The sequence below is a fragment of the Lithobates pipiens genome, unplaced genomic scaffold, assembly GCF_037356315.1.
Source record: "Lithobates pipiens isolate NorthernLeopardFrog02 unplaced genomic scaffold, aLitPip1_a1.2 Scaffold_160, whole genome shotgun sequence".
NCBI lineage: Eukaryota > Metazoa > Chordata > Amphibia > Anura > Ranidae > Lithobates > Lithobates pipiens.
Genome location: NW_027507749.1, coordinates 2023156 through 2043799, shown reverse-complemented (window position 1 = coordinate 2043799; position 20644 = coordinate 2023156). Strand labels below are relative to the sequence as shown.

General features: G+C 43.3%; 1 protein-coding gene across 1 annotated transcript in view; it reads left to right on the top strand.

Moving 5' to 3' along the window:
- The window catches only part of LOC143986465 (vomeronasal type-2 receptor 26-like), a 75749-nt gene that overhangs the window by 44030 nt on the left and 11075 nt on the right, over positions 1 to 20644 (top strand). The window contains exons 6-7 of the mRNA XM_077484808.1: positions 4448 to 4516; positions 6128 to 6513. Of these exons, the coding sequence (XP_077340934.1) occupies positions 4448 to 4516; positions 6128 to 6513 (455 nt within the window). The remainder of the gene's footprint in view (positions 1 to 4447; positions 4517 to 6127; positions 6514 to 20644) is intronic.

Here is a 20644-nt window from a genome sequence, read left to right as displayed (position 1 = left end):
TTTTGCGCTTTTCAGTTAATTTCTGAATGGCCGTTCGTCAACCAGACATGTTGCGGAATCGGAGGAGATAATGTGTTATTTATTATTGGCCTTGGAGTTATTGCTTTGACATTATGTTTTTGGTTGAATAATGATTTGATTTGGTTTATTTTCTATATTTTTGGATACATAGAATGCACTTTTGGGTTGAGTTCTATTGGCAAATAGCATGTCTAATTTTATTTATTTGTTTTCTTTTTTTTTAATGCACAATAAAAAAAGTGTGTAGAATAATACTTGGCTGTGTGTTTTACTTAAAATGACAGTTGGGGAGTCGGCAGTTACATGTAAAAAAATAAAATGGAAAATTGACAAGGGACACCAACATAGTTGTATCTTTGAGCTTAAAAACTACGGGATAATGATGTTGTGGTAACTTTCCCCAAAAATAAGAAAAAAAGCATAATCATATTATTCTTGATATCACTAGAAAAAAAAGGCCATTGAAAATTAATTTGAAAAAACTCCACAGTATCACCAGAAAAGCAGCTTCATTATTATCCCATTAACCACTTTCAGACCGGACCATTTTGCTGGCTTAAGACCAGACCACTTTTTGCGATTCGGCACTGCATTACTTTAACTGACAATTGCGCGGTCGTGCGACGTGGCTCCCAAACAAAATTGACGTACTTTCTTTCCCACAAATAGAGATTTCTTTTGGTGGTATTTGATCACCCCTGTGGTTTTTATTTTTTGCACTATAAAAAAATAGAGCGACAGTTATGAAAAAAACGAATTATTTTTTACTTTTTGTTATAATAAATATCCCCCAAAAATATATAAAAAAACATTTTTTTCCCTCAGTTTAGGCTGATATGTATTCTTCTACATACTTTTGGTTAAAAAAATCGCAATAAGCGATTATTGATTGGTTTGCGCAAAAGTTATAGTGTTTACAAAATAGGGGATAGTTTTATGGTATTTTTATTAATATTTTTTTTTTACTAGTAATGGCGGAGATCAGTGATTTTTATTGTGACTGTGACATTATGGCGGACACATTGGACATTTTTTGACACATTTTTGGGACCATTGTCACTTATACAGCAATCACTGCTATACAAATGCAGTGATTCCTGTGTAAATGGCACTGGCAGTGAAGGGGTTAACCAGTGGGTGGCAGTGTAGGGGTTAAGTGTTCCTAGGGGCGTGTTACTAACTGTGGGGGCTGGGCTTTGTGTTAGTGAACACTGATCTCTGCTCCAATCACATGGAACAGAGATCAGTGTCACTTGCTGCTAGGGAGAACGGGGAGATGCTGTTTACAATGGCATCTCCCTGTTCAGCCTCCCCATGAGACGATCGCGGGTATCCCCGCGGCGATCGTGTCCGCGGGACCCGCGACCGGACTCACGGGGTCCCGACTGGCATGCGAGTGCGCACGCGATGACAGGGTGGCATATAGAAATGGACGTACCTGTAAGCCAAATTTCCTGCCCGTGCCATTCTGCTGACGTACATCATCGTGCTCCGGTCAGGAACTGGTTAAAGAAGAAGAGAATGTGTGCAGCATTTCCAGGTTTCATAATTTGCCACGTCATGAATGTTTTCATAATTCTCTATTATGAACGCTAGGTTACAAGACTGAGCGCTTCTGGCTCGTCCTTGCTTCCGAGCATGCGTGTTTGTACTTTGGACTTTTGTCCATAGCCAACGTTTGTCCGCGGAAAATCCAACAACAATTGTCTGATGGAGCATACACACAGTCGGATTTTCTGCCAACAGCCTGACATCACACATTTCCAGTCAGAAAATCCAATCGTGTGTTTAAGGCTTAAGCATAATATGTTAGTTTAAAAGGCTTTAATTTGCTTTAAAAATAAACTCACATTTGAGCAGTGGTATACAGGCATAGGTTGTATGGTTCTGTTAGCTGTTCTGGGTGTTCCCTCAGTTCCAGCTGGGCAGCAGTGATGGATCAGTCCTTGGCCACTCCGGTGGCATCTGTAGCTCCGAGTCTGAAGGATATCACAGAAGGCACATCAGCAGGGCACGTCAGCAGGCGCATCAGGTGCTCGAGAACAGGGGGCGTGGCTTGAGCGGTCGTGTTTGGAGCATGCGTGCGCCTTCATCAGGCATACAAACCAGCCATCATCTGCAGGGTTTATATAGAGAGAGGGGAGAGGAAGGGCACAAGGAACTACAGGGTGCAGCACTGTATAGAAAGTTCAGATCGTGTTAGTACATTTTCTCTTCCTGTATAAAACATATGCCCTGTATACACGATAGGATTTTCCGACAACAAAATCCATGTTTCTTTCTGACGGATGTTGGCTCAAACTTGTCTTTAATACACACAGTCACACAAATCTTTTCGTAAATTCTGGACGTCAAGAATGCGGTGACGTACAACACGTACGACAGGCCGAGAAAGTTGAAGTTCAATAGCCAGTGCGGCTCTTCTGCTTGTTTCCAAGGACTTTTGTGCGTAGGAATTGTGTACACAGAATCGAAAAAAAAATCAGTGGTCGGAAAATTTGAGATCCAGATCTCAAATTTTGTGTGTCGGAAATGCCGATTGTGTACGGGGCATTAGTGTGATGTCTGGGCATAAAGCCAAGATAGCTAAAAACGCTGATTGGAGGAAAGACACACACCCCCTCTCCACATAGGCAGAGACTCTCAGAGGTGTGTTGTAACAGGGCCAGCTCCCTGCTAATCTATTTATAGCAACCTCCTTTATCTGATGTGTCCGGGAATTTGTCAGGAGTTATCAGGCTGATAACAGAGGAATGGGTCAGAAGAGAAGTATGGGGCTTAGCTCTTTGAAGAGAGATAACAAAACAATGCAGATATATGTGCCCAGCTCAAATTTCATGAATTGGGTTTACATCCACTTTAAACTATACAGCAATAGAGTCAAATGTGAAAACGACCACACACCATTCTTTAATCATCTCCCAAAAAAACATAAAAGTTACACTGATCCCCCTGGACGCCCCATAGTGGCTGCCATGGACAGCATTACCAATCCCTTTTCCATGGACATTGATCATTTTTTGCAACCATTGGCTCAGAACCTACTAGCATATATTTGTAACGGTATCCATTTATTGAACACCCTTCAAAACTACCGCTGGGAATCCACCTACTTGTGGTTATCTCTTGATGTTTGCTCATTGTACACATTAATCCCCCATGACATTGGATTAGAAGTAGAGATGTCCTTGCTGTTTGCCCCACGGTCGGTTCACCTCCAACTTTGGGCGTTCGCTATTGGCCAAACCGGCGGACATATGGCGCTGTTCGCGGCCGCCATATTCTTTTACGTTGTGAAGAACGTTGACCCATGACACATCCATCATGGGGTACAGGACAGCCAATTGAGACATTTCAGCACATGGACAATTGGACATACCCCCTATCTTATAAATAGACCTGATCTGGCTGCCATTTTCCATTCTGTCTTTTGTCAGTGTAGGGATAGGTTGCTGTGTGGAGCAGGGACAGTCTGAAATCACTAGCTATTAGGTCCACAAAAGTCCTTTTAAGGACTGGTATAGGTGTACTATTGTTTGGTGTGCAGTATATAGGGGTGTAATACACTTATAATATACTTTCAAATATAGAAAGCATAGTATAGTTCATTTCTACTGTGCAGCATTGTGACTTCTGAGCGGTTCGGCAGCTCTTTTGTCAGTGTAGGGAGAGGTTGCTGTTTGGAGCAGGGACAGACTGTAGCTACACAAATCACTAACTAATATAGGTCCACAAAAGTCCTTTGAAGGACTGGTATAGGTGTACTATTAGGTGTGCATTATATAGGGGTGAAATACACATATAAAATACTTTCAAATTTTGGAAGCATATTATAGTGCATTTCTACTGTGCAGCATTGTGACTGCTGAGACACCCAATAGCCACTCCATCGCCTGTGGTTCAACCCAGGGTTCAGCACCACCTATACACCTAAGGGGAACTGCACGCCAGGTGAAACAGCAGCAAGGCAGAGTCCAAACAATTAGAAGACCCAAGCCAACTATTGCTCAGGTCACCTCTAAATTTGGGATACCCGCTACAATAACTTATAAAAAAAAAATTATGGCAACTTTTCCAATAGCAGGATCATCTCCTGCACCCCCTTCATAGCCTAGCCTTGCCTCTCCTCCATGGCCTTCATGCGCTCCAGAATTGATGAAATTTCACAGATAAAAAAAGAATGCTTGTCGTTGTCGATCCAAGATTCGCTTAATACTTCTGGTATGTCAGTGTCCATGTTGTGGGACTATGTGTGCACAGCTAGTAAGTATTTTGTGGCTGCAAATATGACCTGGAGGTTTTTAATGAGCGCCTGCCATTAAAATGAATGGGACCCGCCACGAACCTGCGGTTTGCGAACATTTGTGCGCATTCATGCATTCGCAAACCGTCCCGTTAGATGTTAACTAATTAGAAGCAGTACAACATTTCCTCTCCCAAGACACCCTAATCTATTCTAGACATGCAGAATTGATCTTAGAATCCACAAAATCCTGTTTAATTCATAATTATTTCCTTTTCGAGAAACAATACTATTTACAGATTTAAGGCACAGCAATGGGAACAAACTTTGCCCCCAGCTATGCCAGCCTGGCAATGAGTCTCTGGGAATAGCATGCAATTTGGAACAATAACCCTTACTCTGAACACATTGTGTATTTCAGATGATACATAGACGGCAGGCAACTCATACCTCCATTTTCGTAGTTGTCACCATCCGAGATGGATTTCCAACATATCAAAAAGCCAATTTTGTTGCTTAAAACACAACTGCACCCACCTAGAGGATTATAACGAACAGAGTGATCTCTTCAAGAAGAAGTTTCTCAAAAATGGTTATCCCACCCCCTTAGTTCATGGCGCTTATAACCATTTTCTCAGTCAAGCACCCAGACCCAAACATCTTCAATTCCTCTCATCCTCGCAGACACCCAGATTCATTACCCAGTTTTACACACAGGAACCCCGCTGACAGCTAATGGCTGATTTATTGTTAAGGATGCAGCAGCCAGCTTCCCAGTCCCCAACCTTAGCAACCAGCTATATACAGTGTGTTTACAGTGTATTTAAACCGAAAAAAAAACATAAAATACATGAAAAGGAGGGTTTAAAAATACAAAATACACTGAAGATAAGGTGAGAATACACCCAAAGGGGGTCACGAGTGGGGTGCATAGTCCCGAGAGCTTTGAAACACATGGAAGATTGGTGATTGTCAGAAAGACAATAAGGAATTGGTCTTTTGTTCGGTTATACTGTATACCAAGGACTGCACAGATATACTTATGTTATTTTTCACAGTGTTATCACTGCATGATCACTAAGCACATCACTGCTGTACTTATGTAGCGTGGAGCAATATATTTGTTGTTGGTATACTGACATGGTTAACACAAAGGTTAACAGAAGCGCGGCACATTATTAATTTATTATACACATTATTATATGGGAATGTGAGAAGTGCCTGCAGCTGATATAGTAGTGATTTTAGGTTTGCTTGCAAGGTCTTTTGTTTATTGGCAAGTTTGGCAACCAATTAGCTTCTATCTTTCATCTTTAAAGCTAAACTGAACAAGTTGAAGATAGAGGCGGATTGGTGGCCAATACACAACTGCTCCACATTCTGACTGCTCTAGTTAATGTCATATTATCACCTTTCACTGATGGCTTAAATCATTTATGTAATTATTACTCTTGTATATACGTATATCTGGACTGGTGGGATAAAACCGCCACTAAAATCTGGTCATGAATGAATTGATTCAATTAAGAGTTCCACATTATTCATGCAGACTGTTTTTTCTTACTTTCTAGATTAGTTATGGAGCCAGAGATACTTTACTGAGTAATAGAAAGATGTATCCAAACTTTTTCCGGACAGTTCCGGATAATGAGATGCAATATGTGGCCATAGCAAAATTACTGGAAAGGTTGAAGTGGAACTGGGTCGGGATCCTCACATCTGATGATGAATACGGAGAGAGGGAGATCCGACAACTCAGCAAACATTTATCTAATTATGGAATTTGTATTGAATTCAAGATTCTGGTGTCTAAGGACAATTCTGACAAAATTCCTCCAGAGCTGCGGACCTCAACTACGGAAGTTCTTATTATTTGTGGCTCATTTAGTATGACTTATTACAAGTTTTTGTTTAATAATATCCCTTATTACATGGAGAAAACATTTATTCTACCAGATTCTTGGTCGGTGAGTCTTATATTTTTTTATGTCAGTAACTGCACCTTGGTGTTTTCGTACCCCCATCTGTACATAAAAGGATTGATGGAATATTTTGATAGTTTTCGTTATTCCAGCCACTTAAATGACCCCCTGGTGGAGGATATTCTCATAACTCAATATAAATGCTTTTTAAAAAACCAAATGAAAAATTTCTATATTCCATTCACATTTAGACGTCCTCTTAGGAACTGCAATTTGGAGACATTTTCACATGGTTTAGATTCCTCTGATGAAAATACATCCTATAGAGTGTTTATCTCAGTCTACCTTTTGGCTCAAGCATTACATGACATGGATTTCTCTTTTAAAATAAACAAAAAAGCTGAAATAAATCCACATACACTAAAGTATAAGGTGAGAGTGTGCAATAAAAGTTTACTTTATGCCGCGTACACACGACCAGACTTTTTCAACGGACTAGGTCCGACGGTCTTCCTGGTGGACTTTCGGCAGAGGTCCGATCGACTTTCTGAACGAAACGGACTTGGCAACACACGACCGGACTAAGTTCATTCGAAAGTCCATTCGTTTTGAACGTGAACGTGATGACGTAAACGGGACTAAACAAGGAAGTTCAATAGTCAGTAGCCAATAGCTGCCCTTGCGTCATATTTGTTCCATCAGACTAGCGCACAGTTTCCCTGATTTTTAGTCCGTCGGATAGATTTTAAACATGTTTTATTTCTAGGTCCGTCTGACTTTTTAAGAAAAATCCACTGGAGCCCACACACAATCGAATTGTCCGATGGATGCTAGTCCACCGGACTAAGTCTGCCGGAAAGTCAGATCGTGTGTATGCGACATTACACATCTTTTAGCCACACAAACATTACCCCCACTTTAGATTTGTGTTTAGCTTAGAGGTATTTAAACAATTGACTTCCAGAAATGTTTTTACTGTTTGTATATGTGTAAAAAAAATAATTTTAGGCTGAAGATTGTGTAAAACCCCCAAACAGTGTATATTTTCTAAAAGCAAAGACTCTGGAGGAAATCAATAAAAATATTTTTATTAAATTTGAAGTTGCATAAACAAGTATTATTAACCACTGGGCACTTAAACACCCTTAATAACCAGACCAATTTTCAGCTTTCAGTGCTCTTACATTTTGAATGACAATTACTTGGTCATGCAACACTGTACCCATATGAAATTGTGTGTCCTTTTTTCACACAAATAGAGCTTTCTTTTGGTTGTATTTAATCACCGCTGGGTTTTTTATTTTTTGTGCTATAAAAGAAAAAAGACTGAAAATTCTGTAAAAAAATTAATTTTTCTTCGCTTCTGTTATACAATTTAGCAGAATAGTAATTTTTCTTCATAAATTTTGGCCAAAATGTACACATATCACAGTACATATCTTTGGTAAAAATAAGTACAAATTGGTGGATATTATTTGGTCTTTGTGAAAGATATAGAGTCCACAAGCTATGGTGCCAATATCTGAAGGATTGACAGCCTATCTAATTTCTTGAGACCCTAACATGCCAGAAAAGTACAAATACCCCCCAAATGACCCCTTTTTGTAAAGAAGACATTTCAAGGTATTTAGTAAGAGGCATGATGAGTTTTTTTGAAGTTGTCATTTTTTCCCACAATTCTTTCCATAATCAAGATTTTTTTTCTTTTTTTTCATATGATCAGGTTATTTCTCATACACAGCATATGCATACCACAAATTACACCCCAAAACACATTCTGCTATTACTCCTGAGTATGGCGATACCACATGTGTGAGACTTTTACACAGCATGGCCACATACAGAGGCCCAACATGCAGGGAGCACCATCAAGCGTTCTGGAGCACCCAGGACAATTCTGACATTTCTCTCCTACATGTAATAATCATCATTTATTTGCTAGAAATTACATAAAAAACCCCAAAACAGTATATATATTTTTTAGCAAAGACCCTAGAGAATACAATGGTGGTCATTGCAACTTTTTATCTGGCACGGTATTTGCTCAGCAATTTTTCAAACGCGTTTTTTTAAAAAGAAAAACTGTTTTGTGCTTTAAAAAAAAAAAAAAAAGTAACGTTAGCCAAATGTTTTTGCATAATGTGAAATATGAAGTTACGCCGAGTAAATAGATACCTAACATGTCACCCTTCAAAATTGCACATGCTCGTGGAATGGTGCCAAACGTCGCTACTTAAAAATCCCCATAGGCGACACTTTAATTTTCTTTTACTGGTTACATGTTTTGAGTTACAGAGGAGGTCTAGGGTCAAAATTATTGCTCTCGCTCTAACGTTCGCAGCGATACCTCATGTGTGTGGTTTGAACACCGTTTTCATATGTGGGCGGGGCTTACGTATGCGTTTGCTTCTGCATACGAGCACACAGGGACAGGGGAGCTTTAAATTTATTTATTTTTATTGTTCATTTTACTTTATTTATTTTAGTTTGACACTTTTTCCCCAAAAATTCATTTTTTGATCACTTTTATTCCTATTACAAGGAATGTAAACATCCCTTGTAATAGGAATATGGCATGACAGGTCTTCTTTACAGTGAGATATGGGGTCAATAAGACCCCACATCTCACCTCTAGGCTTGGAAGCCTGAAATATAAAAAAAACAAAAAAAAGATTCTGGCTTTGATCGTATTGGCGAGTCGGTAGAAGCACCGCAGGGCAGCGGGAGGGGAGGTGTCCCTTCTCACCTCCTGTAAGAACGATCAAGCAGGGGAACAGCCACTATGATCATTCTTATGGTGTAGGGAATCGCTGGCTGAAAAAGCTGATATCTGAAGCATGCCTGTAGCTACACCCATCATTCAGATATCCCCGCACAAAGTCAAGAACGTCATATGACGGCTGGCGGGCGGAAAGTGGTTAAAATGCTTTTTTTTTTAACACAAAGTTGTCCATTTATACAATATTTCTAACACATAGCATGTACATAGCAAAAATGACACCCCAAAATAGATTATCCTACTCCTCCTGAGTACGGCTAAACCACATGTGTGAGACTTCCACAGCCTGGCAACATACAGAGGCTGAGTACAGCCGAGCATGGCCGAGCATGGCTGGGTATCACCAAGTATTGCAGGGTATCACAGAGTATGGCTGAGCATGGCCGAGTATGGCTGGGTATTGCAGAGTATCACTGGGTATGGCTGGGTATTGCAAGGTAGCACCAACTATGGCTGGGTATTGCAGGGTATCACCGAGTATGGCTGGGTATTGCAGAGTATGGCTTGGTATTGCAGGGTATCACTGAGTATTACTGGGTATCACTGAGTATGGCTGGGTATGGAAATTTATGGCAGAGTATTGGCAGGGTATTGCAGAGTATTGCAGGCTATTGCAGAGTATTGCTGGGTATTACAGAGTATTGGCAGGGCATTGCTGGGTATTGCAGAGTATTGTCAGGGCATTGCAGAGTATTGACAGGGTATTGCAGAGTATTGGCAGGGCATTGCTGGGTATTGCAGAGTATTGGCAAGGCATTGCAGAGTATTAGCAGGGCATTGCTGGGTATTGCAGAGTATTGGCAGGGCATTGCTGGGTATTGCAGAGTATTGGCAGGGCATTGCAGAGTATTGGCAGGGCATTGCAGAGTATTGGCAGGGCATTGCAGAGTATTGGCAGGGAATTGCAGAGTATTGGCAGGGTATTGCAGAGTATTGGCAGGGCATTGCTGGGTATTGCAGAGTATTGGCAGGGAATTGCAGGGTTAATTGTCAGCAAGCAGCTGACAGCCCACAGCGCTGCTGACACTGATCGCTCCCCTCTCACTGTACCGATCGGTACAGAGAGGGGAGGGAGGAACCGACGTCATAACGCCGGTTTGTTTACAAGTGACTGCTCCGTCATTTGATGGAGCAATCATGTGGTAAACGGCTGCGTTTAACGTGATCGGTGATGCGCCGGGTCCTGTGGACACGGATGCTCTCGAGTGCGAGGGGGCGCACAAGAGCGGAATTCCAGGAGGACGTTATAGTACGTCCTCCCAGAGTTAAGCTACCGCCCTGTAGCCGTCATTCGGCTATGGGCCAGATGTTAAGTTAAGTTAAGTGTTAAGTAGTGATGGACGAACTTCCGACGGGACGTTTCGTGAACGCGAACCGCGAATGCGGCCGATAGTTCGCGACCGATAGTTCGCGAACTGGAACGCACAACAGGGATCCCAGAAAGGTTTAAAGCATGCTCTTCTTGCTCCTCCTCATCCGCCCCGGCACCATCCTCCTCTGACTCCTCTTCAGACTCCTGTTGTTGACTTGTCTCAGATAGAGTAGCCCCCCCTGGGAATTCATCCAGCATTGCGACTTCCTCATCTTCCCGCTCCTGCTCCTCCACAGCTTGATCAATGACACGACACAATGCACGCTCCATAAAGAAGGCATAAGGTACCATGTCACTGATGGCGCCATGGCTGCGACTGACCAGTTTGGTGATCTCCTCAAATGGCCGCAGAAGTCTGCATGCGTCGTGCATGAGCAGCCACTGGTGCGGTGAAAAAAACCCCAGCTCCCCAGAACCGTTTCTGCCGCAGAGTTCATACAGGTAGACGTTAACTGCACGTTTCTGCTGGAGCAGCCTATCAAGCATATAGAAGGTTGAGTTCCATCGCGTCGGGCAATCGCAAATAAGACGTCTGACCGGCAGATTGTGTCGCCGCTGAATGTCAGCAAGGCGAGCCATGGCCGTGTAAGATCTTCTGAAATGGGCCAAGATTTTCCTTGCCTGCCGCAAGATGTCCTGGACCCCAGGGAATTTGACAACGAATCGCTGCACGACCAAGTTTAAGACGTGTGCCATGCATGGCACGTGCGTGATTTTGCCCTGTTTCATTGCGCTAAGCAGATTGGCACCGTTGTCACACACCACTTTACCAACTGTCAAATTGAGCGGTGTTAGCCACTGATCTGCCTGTGAACGCAAAGCTGAAAGGAGTGCCGGGCCAGTGTGGCTCTTGGCTTCCAGGCACAACAGACGCAGCACAGCATGGCACCATCTCACCTGGCATGTGGAATAGGTTCTGGGGAGCTTGGGCGGTGCAGCGGAAGAGACGCTAGCAGTGGAAAAGGAGGAGGCAGCTAAAGGGGGAGAGGGAGGAGGATGGAGTAGGAGGAGGAGGAGAAGAAGAGTCAGGCCTGCATGCAATCCGTGGCGGTAAAACCAAATCTACACGGGTGCCACGGGTTACATGCTTGACGGCTGTCAGAAGGTTCACCCAGTGGGCAGTAAAAGTGATATACCTTCCCTGCCCGTGTTTGCTAGACCACGTGTCTGTGGTCAGATGTATCTTGGCACCGACACTGTGTGCCAGAGATACATTCACTTGCCGCTGAACATGGCCATATAGCTCTGGGATGCCCTTCTCTGAGAAATACTTCCTTCCTGGGACCTTCCATTGTGGTGTTCCAATGGCCACAAATTTGCGAAAGGCCTCCGAGTCCACCAGTTTATATGGCAGTAGTTGGCGGGCTATGAGTTCTGACAAGCCAGCCGTCAATCGTTGGGCAAGAGGGTTATCCGGCGTCATCATTTTTTTACGCTCGAACATTAGGCCCACGGAAGTCTGCCTTTTTGCAGAAAAATGTGAGCTTGGCGTGATGGAAGGTGGAGTGGAGGACAATTGTGAGGAGAGAGGAGAAGTAGAAGACGAGGCTGGACGGTGAGAGCCTGCAGTGTGGCTTTGTGTGTTCCGTTGCTCCCACTCGGCTTGGTGATGGCTGCCCATGTGCCTTCTTAAGGCGGTCGTCCCTAGGTGAGTGTTGGGCTTACCGCGACTAATGCGTTGACTGCAAAGATTGCAGATGGCAACGCTATTGTCAGCAGCGGACACGTTAAAAAAAGCCCACACTGCGGAGCCATGTGCCGGTGTCCTGGGAGCGCCAGATGTGACCGTACATGGTTGATGACTCGCTCCTGATACATTTGCAGTCTGCTTTGTCCCTCCTGTGCAATGTAAGTTATTCCTGCTTCTCCTCCCTATCTGCTGGTCCATATCTCCCTCTGAACTCCCCTCCTCTTCCTCTCTTGTGGGCACCCACGTGACATCACTAGACACGTCATCATCAATGTCACCTTCCCCACCGCTATAAGTAGAGATCTCGGAGTAGGCAGCAGCAACACCGGGGACCAACCTCCTCCTTGGGCTGATCTGGGTACTGTCGTCAGACTGCTGAGTAGCGGTTGTTGCTACCTCCTCTTCCTGATCCAATACCAAGAGTGGCTGTGCATCAGAAATGTCCTCTTGATATGGATCGGAAAATAATTCCTGTGACTCAAGCGGAAGGTATGTGGTGGTGGTAGTGGTGGTGTTGTTGGTGGTAGTGTCTTTGGGGGTGCACATAGCAGAGAGTGAAGAAGAGGGTGCAGATCGAGAGGATGAGGAGGGTGCAGAAGAGTAAGGCTGAGTGAGCCACTCAACCAAGTCTGGTGCGTCCTTTAAAGTAATTGAACGCACCTTCTGCAACTTCCCACTTTGGCTCAAGGCTGTTGCTCCTGCCCTACCCCTACCACCCCTGCGGAAGGGCCTGCCTCTTCCTCTGCCTGTCATTTTTTAAATGACCCTGTGACAAAACTCTTAGTCCCTATACCGATGAAGGACTGCTGCAGTATAGGGCAGCGGTCAGCAGTGGTGCACCTCAACCCTATGTATTGTGGACCGATACCGGTCCTTACAGAACAGCAGACTGTACCTCACTCAACTCTATGTACTGTAGCACCCTACACCAAGTTACCAGTCCTTATAAGGACCTTTGTGGACCAAGTAGGTTGTGTGTGACTGATTAGCAGACTGTACGTCAGTCCCTATACTGCTGAAGGACTGCTGCAGTATAGGGCAGCGGTCAGCAGTAGTGCACCTCAACCCTATCTATTGTGGACTGATACCGGTCCTTACAGAACAGCAGACTGTACCTCACTCAACCCTATGTACTGTAGCACCCTGGACCTTACCAGTCCTTAAAAGGACCTTTGTGGACCAAGTAGGTTGTGTGTGACTGAATAGCAGACTGTACGTCAGTCCCTATACTGCTGAAGGACTGCTGCAGTATAGGGCAGCGGTCAGCAGTAGTGCACCTCAACCCTATCTATTGTGGACCGATACCGGTCCTTACAGAACAGCAGACTGTACCTCACTCAACCCTATGTACTGTAGCACCCTGGACCTTACCAGTCCTTATAAGGACCTTTGTGGACCAAGTAGGTTGTGTGTGACTGATTAGCAGACTGTACGTCAGTCCCTATACTGCTGAAGGACTGCTGCAGTATAGGGCAGCGGTCAGCAGTGGTGCACCTCAACCCTATCTATTGTGGACCAATACCGGTCCTTACAGAACAGCAGACTGTACCTCACTCAACCCTATGTACTGTAGCACCCTACACCAAGTTACCAGTCCTTATAAGGACCTTTGTGGACCAAGTAGGTTGTGTGTGACTGATTAGCAGACTGTACGTCAGTCCCTATACTGCTGAAGGACTGCTGCAGTATAGGGCATCGGTCAGCAGTAGTGCACCTCAACCCTATCTATTGTGGACCGATACCGGTCCTTACAGAACAGCAGACTGTACCTCACTCAACCCTATGTACTGTAGCACCCTACACCAAGTTACCAGTCCTTATATGGACCTTTGTGGACCAAGTAGGTTGTGTGTGACTGATTAGCAGACTGTACGTCAGTCCCTATACCAATGAAGGACTGCTGCAGTATAGGGCAGCGGTCAGCAGTAGTGCACCTCAACCCTATCTATTGTGGACCGATACCGGTCCTTACAGAACAGCAGACTGTACCTCACTCAACCCTATGTACTGTAGCACCCTACACCAAGTTACCAGTCCTTATAAGGACCTTTGTGGACCAAGTAGGCTGTGTGTGACTGATTAGCAGACTGTACGTCCGTCCCTATACTGCTGAAGGACTGCTGCAGTATAGGGCAGCGGTCAGCAGTGGTGCACCTCAACCCTATGTATTGTGGACCGATACCAGTCCTTACAGAACAGCAGACTGTACCTCACTCAACCCTATGTACTGTAGCACCCTAGACAGACCAAGTTACCAGTCCTGATAAAGAGCTTTGTGGAACAAGTGAGTTGTGAATGATTAGCAGGCTGCAGCAGAAGGGCAGCAGTCAAGTATAATATTCTTTCTATATTTGGAAGAAAAATATTATACGTGTACAAGCCTATTACCATACCACTGATACCAGTCCTGAAAAGAACCTTTGTGGAACTAATAGTAACAGCTACTGTTTAAACTGACCCTCACTGCCTGACACACTGCTTCCTTCCTGTCCCTATACAAACTGGCAAAACAGAGGAGACTGGAACGATAACTGGTTACTCGAATAGCACTTTTGTGGACCTGATAGTAACAGCTAATGATGATGATGATGATGACTAATCTGGCTGTCCCTAAAATAGCAGCAGACACAGCGCTCTGTCCCTTTATCTAAACTGACAAAAGACACTCAGGCTGCTGCAACAATCAGTAGCACAGCAAACCTATATACACCTAACACCTATACCAGTCCTGAAAAGAACTTTTGTGTACCAAATAGCTAGCGTTTTATCTGTCCCTGCTCCAAACAGCAACCTTTCCCTATAGTGACAGAAGAAAAAATGTAAAATGGCCGCCGGATCGGGTGTATTTATAAGTTAGGGGGAATGTCCAAGTGTCCATGTGCTGTCATGTCTCAATTGGCTGTCCTGTACCCCATGATGGATGTGTCATCAGGTCAAAGTTCTTTTACACAGTAAAAACACGGAAGTGTCAGCCGGGCGAACGGCGCCAATAGTCCGCCGAACTGGCGGACCGCGAACAGCCGAAATTTGCCGCGAAACAACCGCCGGGCGAACTGTTCGGCCATCCCTATTGTTAAGTGGTTAATACAATTGTGTTACCAATATGTAAAAAGCATAGATTTCAAATAATAACATTCCAAGAGTTAGTGTCCAATCTTGGACACATGGAAACATTTTTAAACATTTTGACAAGGAAAGAAAAAAAAACAGTGATAATGACCCAGCCATTTTGTAGGGTATACTTCAGTATATAGTTCATTAAGGCTGATCAGGTTATATAATAGAAGGTATTATATTGTCTCTTGTCCTTTGATGACATCCTGGAGGAGGGTCGAAACACATCAACGTAATTCCGGTCAGTGCTTACCAGTGAAGCAATTTCCGACTCCGATGAACGTACGCCACACATCGGCAAACTCTGTTTTTTTGTTTTTTTACTGATGCCTGTCTTGCCAAATATCCTAGTGTGGCATATCCTTTCTGTCATAAAATATCTTCTTGGAAGAGTTTGCTGCATATCCCCAGATCATTCGATCACTGCTTTTTTGATCCCAGACTTCGAAGCTGAGGATCTAATATTTCTGGTGAGTGGGGTCACCAAAGTGGGGTCAACCTCACTCGTTCAACGTTTTGGAGCCCCATTGCACTTTTTACAGAAGCACTAAGCACTTTTCAGATTTTGTGTATATTTGTTTTTTTATGTCATAATTACATTGATGGATAAGGCACCATTCATTAGGCTGTATATTGTTTGATAAAGGCTGCTAGCACTGTTTCGTACTTTATAGGTACTTAATTGCAGTAACTGGGGAAGACAACTCTAGTGAGAAAACTGGTGAAGACAACTCTAGGGAGAAAAACCCAGCCGGGTTTTTCAAAAAGAGGGGAGACCTCAAAGGATAGGCTTGGGAAATATAGAGGATGGCTTCCCAGTGAAATAATGGGTGTTATTGTGCCATCATTATGAATGCACTGTACAGGATGGATGCTGAAGTGAAGGTGATCAAAGGGACCAGAAGGATTGGCCTTCACCATTCTTGATGGAGAGCAAACATTCAAACTGAGATTGAGTGTTAAGGTTATCCGTAAAAGAGGAGAGATCGTGAGGTTCTACTTGCTTCCATTTAGATGTGATAAATCTCCTGGCTTCAATCATGCAGTGTATGATGAAGGGAAGGTGCTGTTTGGGCCAGTGTTCATAATTTAGAAGGAGGAGTGCTGATGCAGGGTTTGAATCCAGTTTCAAACCAATTACTGAGGAGATGAATTGAAAAATGTTGATCCTGAATGGGAATAGTTTAGGGCACTGCCACCATGTGTACAACAAGGATCCTGGTTCTCCACATTGTCTCCAACAAAGTGGGGAGTAGGAGGAAGAGAACTTGGATGGGTGTGTCGGAGCGTAGTACCAATGGCGGACAAGTTTTAGTTGGGATTCCCAGTGTGTAGTACATTTTGAATGTACATTGTTGGTGGTGTTGTGCCATTGTGAATGTGGAAGGTTTGGGAGAGGCATTTTTCCCACAATGCCATAGTGTGATTTTTCCATTGAAGAGGGAGACACAAATCTTAGGTAAAAGTATGATATTCCTTTTTGATTAGTAGAGTAAAATCTGATGTAATTTTGATCTCTCCCTTGAGAATCGATTCAATTACGTGTCTGATACATAGGCACTTGTAGAAGTCTTTGTTTGACAGGTTGAAACTGAATTGCAGATCTGAGCATGACTGAAGTGTTGCTCCTTTGTAAAGATGTCCGATGGTATAGATTCCGGACTCCATCCAGTTGCAGAGAGAGAGAGGTCTTAAGTGAGAAGTTTGAGGGAGCAAAGAGGCAGAGGGTTGTAATTACTGCGTGGTGACTGCGTGGTAATAGAATTTTAGGCTGGGCACTCCCATCCCAGTTGCTGATTTAGGTCTGTACAAGATCTTATTCCTGAAGTCGTTGTTTACCCCAGATAAGGGGGTTCAACAAAGATTGCAGACCCTGAAGATAAGATATGGTAAGTGGTACTGGCAGTGTTCTGAAGTAATATAGTATTATTGGTAATATAAACATCTTTGTGATTGATGATCTACCTGCCCAAGAGACTTGAAATTTGTTCAGTGTTGTCTCTTTTGACTCCACTAGGTGATGCCCTTCGCCATCTGCCTGCTTTGGGTATTCCCCTTTGGGCGCTGGCTTCAGATATCCAGGCAGCCCCTCTTTGGGACTTTTCCATTCATCACATCGATATACGTCTGGTCAGTACTGGTGCCTTCCATCTAATGATGCTTGATGTTTACATATCTCTGCGTCATTTCCAGCAGTGGCTGCTGGTAATTGGTTGTGCTCCTGGGTCTGACGTCTATTTCGTCACATCCAGGTTGGCGCCAATATTCCGGCATCACTTACGCTGCATCTCTTACGTCCCTGACGTAATTTCCGGCATGACCCGCTTGTCAGGTGGCACGTACATGGTGTCCTCACCTCTCTTTGGCACCAAAATGGCTGCCAATGGAGAGGTGGATGGGGATATATAAGCACGCCAGCCTCAGTCTTCATGTGTGGCCCGGCATAGGAAGGGAAGAAACATATCTTGGAACCTTTGATTAAGGTAATTGAATTTACTATTACTGCTCTACAATCACCCTGAAGCTATTGGAAGAATGTATTACTGACTGGGCTACTTATCTTCTGATTTAGGGGTCTTTTGTGACTTTTTGAAATCTTAGAGGAAAATCGTTCTTCCATCGCCCACCATTCCTTTATTCTGGAATGGAAGTCATAAAGTAATCTGCAGCTTCCGAATACATAAAAAAATATTTTTGGGTAAAGTTAGAGATTATTTTTTTTCTGAATCTTAATGTTAATGGTTTGGGAATCTTGTTTTGATTTCCAATTGTAATGGGTTCTTGTCACTCTCCTCTTTAGTTGGACTATTAAGCGGGTATTGTATATAAAGATACTTCCCCCTCTATGGTTGTACCTGATGATCCAATCTTTTGCACTCCTATGACTCTGGAGCCTCAAAACATTTAAATAGCCCTTGAATATACAGGTAACCTATATGACCATGTTGGAATGTGACGCTTTACTCTATGCCAATCCATCGATTTCAAAAAGTTGTAAATATTTTTTTCGAAATTTGCTGTGTCTCATGATTGTCTTTTATATTTTTTTCTTAAAAATTTTCTCTATTTCTAGTATGTACAGTGCCTGATATCAAATTCTCCTGAAGAAGCCATTAACTATGGCGAAACATGTAGAGATCTAATCAGCTTGCAAGTATTAATGTACTGTAACATCAGATATTCATTGTTGGAAGTTCTGTTTTTAATAGATATGTGCATTCGTTTTCCCCCGAATGCCCCGTTTGTTAAAACGATAATGAAAATACCGTAAATTTGGAGGAAAATGCATTTGGGGGAAAACTAACATGCAGAATCCGAAAACCGAAAGATCTGACATAAACAAATGCTTTATTTTGTTTTCGTTGCACCAGTTGGATATAGATAGCAGATTCGACATGACGCTGACAATAGGGATCTGTGTCCATCGAGCCTGTGGTCGAATGTGTTTAACCTTAGCTCTATTAGTCCAAGATTATTCTACATGAGGGGGTCTCAAACTGGCGGCCCTCCAGCTGTTTCAAAACTACAAGTCCCATCATGCCTCTGCCTGTGGGAGTCATGCTTGTAATTGTCAGCCTTGCAATGCCTCATGGGACTTGTAGTTTCACAACAGCTGGAGGGCCATCAGTTTGAGATCCCTGTTCTACATACAGAGAAAAGATTTTACATTATAGAGACAATAGCAAAAGAGGTTGAATGTGCCTAACCTAATATTCCAAGTTTAATCAGCATAGAGAGAAAAGATATAACATGAAGATTCAACTAAGCAGTTGCTGCAAGTGGACATTTATGGTCAAATGCTCCGCCCATAGGCTATAGAAGAATTCTAATGTTGATTGACTAGTAATAATAATTAATAAATATAATTATTACTAGAGTCATACAACATTAGAATTCTACTATAGCTTGTAAACGGAACATTAAACCGAAATGTACGATTGCGGCGTTGTACAGTTTAGCTGCTCCCTTGAATCTTCTTAGAACATTCCACAGACACCATCAGCCTTCAATAATAGATTTGACCTTAATTATTTTGGATTTTTGGACTAATGCATTTTTTTAAAAAACAAAATAAATAAAAACAAATTTGGGGAGTAACTAAATAAATGTATTTTTCGGCCGAAAACGAAATTCCGAAACAAAATATTTCAGTATGCACATGTCTAGTTTTTAATGTTTTCTCAATAAATCTGTAGCACTAACCCCGAAGGAGCTGCTGGTTAGATTTGGGCTTACTGTTACCATCTTTTCTCCTCACTTCACGTCTAGGGGTGTCCAGTGGTAGATGGCCCAGTAACTTGAGAGACTGACAACAGATCCACTTGAATGGATTTTATTTGCATTTATAAACTATTTTAACCCTTGTGTGTTGTATTTTTTTTACATTTTTTTCACAGGTGAATGGGTAGGGGTACATTGTACCCCATACTCAATCACATAGGGTGGGGGGCCGCTATCCGGGGGCCTCCTTATTAAAGGGGGCTCCCGGATTCCGATAAGCCCCCTGCCCGCAGACCCTTGTCCTCAGCAACATGGGGGGTGCTTTGGGGTGGGGGGGCCATGCGGCCCCCCCTTCCCCAAGGCACCCCCCATGTTGAGGGCACGTGGCCTGGTACGGCTCAGGAGGGGGGCACTCGCTCGTCCCCAGCCCCTTTCCTGACCAGCCGAGCTGCGTGCTTGTATAGGGGTCTGGTATGGATTTTGGGGGGACCCCACGCCATTTTTTTCGATGTAGGGGATTCCCCTTAAAATCCCTACCGGACCTAAGGGCCTGGTATGCCCCCGAGAAGGCATGCAGACTTCATGAGTGAGGCGACATTATCGCCGCTCTCTCGCTCTCGCTACTATAGGAAAATGACATTTTCCTATTGCAGCCAGCGCGAGAACCAGCACAACGGGATCACGCTGGTTCCCGGCGACAGGCTTCTCTAACCAGCACGACAGGATCGCGCTGGAAACACACTATCGGCGGCACCTACTGTAAATGCTTTATTTTCATTTTTGTTGTTACAACATTTCGATATAGAATAGGAGATTTGACGTGACTCTGACAATAACAATCTGTGTCTATTGAACCTGTGGTCGAATGTGCCTAACCTTACCTCTATTAGTCCAAGATTATATAGAGAAAGTATTCGACAGAGAGAAAAGATTCGACATAGAGAGAAAAGATTCAACAGAGAGAAAAGATTCTAAAGTGCTAATTTTAAAGGCTAATATGCAAGTTACTGTCCTAAAAAGTGTTTGGGGACCCGGGTCCTGCCCCAGGGGACATGCATCAATGCAAAAAAAAAGTTTTAAAAATGGCCGTTTTTTCGGGTGCAGTGATTTTAATAATGATTAAAGTGAAACAATAAAAGTGTAATATTCCTTTAAATTTCTGACCTGGGGGTGGTTATGTTTTCTAACAGAAAGTAGAAAATATTGTTTTGTTTTGTTTTTGTTTTTTTCTAAATTTTAGGTATTTTTTTTTAATATAGCAAAAAAAAAAAAGTGGTGATAA